The sequence below is a fragment of the Cucurbita maxima genome, unplaced genomic scaffold (genome assembly GCF_002738345.1).
Source record: "Cucurbita maxima cultivar Rimu unplaced genomic scaffold, Cmax_1.0 Cma_Scf00029, whole genome shotgun sequence".
NCBI lineage: Eukaryota > Viridiplantae > Streptophyta > Magnoliopsida > Cucurbitales > Cucurbitaceae > Cucurbita > Cucurbita maxima.
Genome location: NW_019272045.1, coordinates 198,666 through 200,021, shown reverse-complemented (window position 1 = coordinate 200,021; position 1,356 = coordinate 198,666). Strand labels below are relative to the sequence as shown.

Below are 1,356 nucleotides of genomic sequence, written 5' to 3'. Positions count from 1 at the left end.
CTCAGCTCTTTTTTTTTTTTTTTTTTTTTTTTTTTTTTTCCTTCCTTTTTGAGTTTGGTTTACTTAAACTTTAAAGTCGAGCCACACCAACCATGAAACCCCTACTACTTACATTTGCAACTCTGTCTTGCAAAATCTCAACTTATAAAGTTTGTCTCTACACCCTAACATTAGCAAAGTGATTTGAAAAGATAATCAAAGATCTTTATGTGGGTTTATTGGAAAGTATAAACAGTCATAAAAAAGAAACAATAAACCCTGGTTCCAAATCAGTTCTCGCTTTGAGGAGGCTGAAGTCCTCTGGCCTAACATCATACGAAGCTTTCAAACACTTGAATATAGAGTAGCACTCTTCAATAGAAAATAAAAGGAAAGATATCTCATTTATTTATCCAACCTCATATATTCATAGCTGCCACCTGACAAGGACTAAGTAAATTGCTTTGCAATTATTCTTCAAATACTGTATCTGCTAATTGGAGGGGATTTTCTTTAAGCCAATTTAGTTTGTGGAGACGCTGGTTTTATGTATATATTTCACTACATTAATGAAATATTGACGTTTTCAAAAAGAACAATAATAACATAAAAAAATGTTATTTTTTCTCTTAAAAATAGTTAAAATTTTGTATTTAAAACTGCGAGATAAATAGGTCTTAGAAGTACTAAAAATACATCAAATATAAGATGTCCCAAACTATTCAAGCAATGACACCCAATATAAATCAGATAAAAGGAACCTAAATAAACTTTGGATCAAATAAAACTAAACCCACAAGCAAGAAACCTAGCAGCTGGAGTTACTAGACAGAATCCAACATTAACAAAAATAGTTATGAGAACATTTTCTAGCCAAGAAGGAACTATTATAATTCAACCTTGTAGATATTGGCCCCCAAAATAGAATATTTATTTACAATCAGATCTCAAAGAAAAATTAACCACCGCATGCATGTGGTCAATTGACTACAACGATTACTTCTAAATTTTAGAAAATAGAACATACCTCCACTTGTATGTTCCTCTTTTCCTTATTCAAATTCTGAAATTGAAGAGATTGTCGGTAGTCACTTATAGCTGGGAAAAAAAGGAAAAATAGAAAAAAAAATTAAAATAACTGTCAGTGATAAAATTTTGAAATAGTTGTAAATGAAATGAGGGAATGAGATATCAAATGACTAGATTTTTTTTGTTCTTTTTTGGTAAGAAACCGAGCTCTTATGAGAAAAAAAAAATTAAAGAATATACAATTTCAACAAAAAAAAAAAAAAAAAAAAAAAAAAAAAAAAAAAAAAAAAAAAAAAAAAAAAAAAAAAAAAAAAAAAAAAAAAAAAAAAAAAAAAAAAAAAAAAAAAA

The 1,356-nt window shown here is 27.8% G+C and overlaps 1 protein-coding gene across 7 annotated transcripts in view; it reads right to left on the bottom strand.

Annotated features, from left to right (window-relative positions):
* The window catches only part of LOC111465342 (calcium-transporting ATPase 10, plasma membrane-type-like), a 27,762-nt gene that overhangs the window by 14,782 nt on the left and 11,624 nt on the right, over positions 1-1,356 (bottom strand). For all 7 annotated transcript variants that reach the window (XM_023109661.1, XM_023109668.1, XM_023109662.1 and 4 more), the window contains exon 10: positions 1,007-1,077. In XM_023109661.1, coding sequence (XP_022965429.1) covers positions 1,007-1,077 — 71 coding nt within the window. The remainder of the gene's footprint in view (positions 1-1,006; positions 1,078-1,356) is intronic.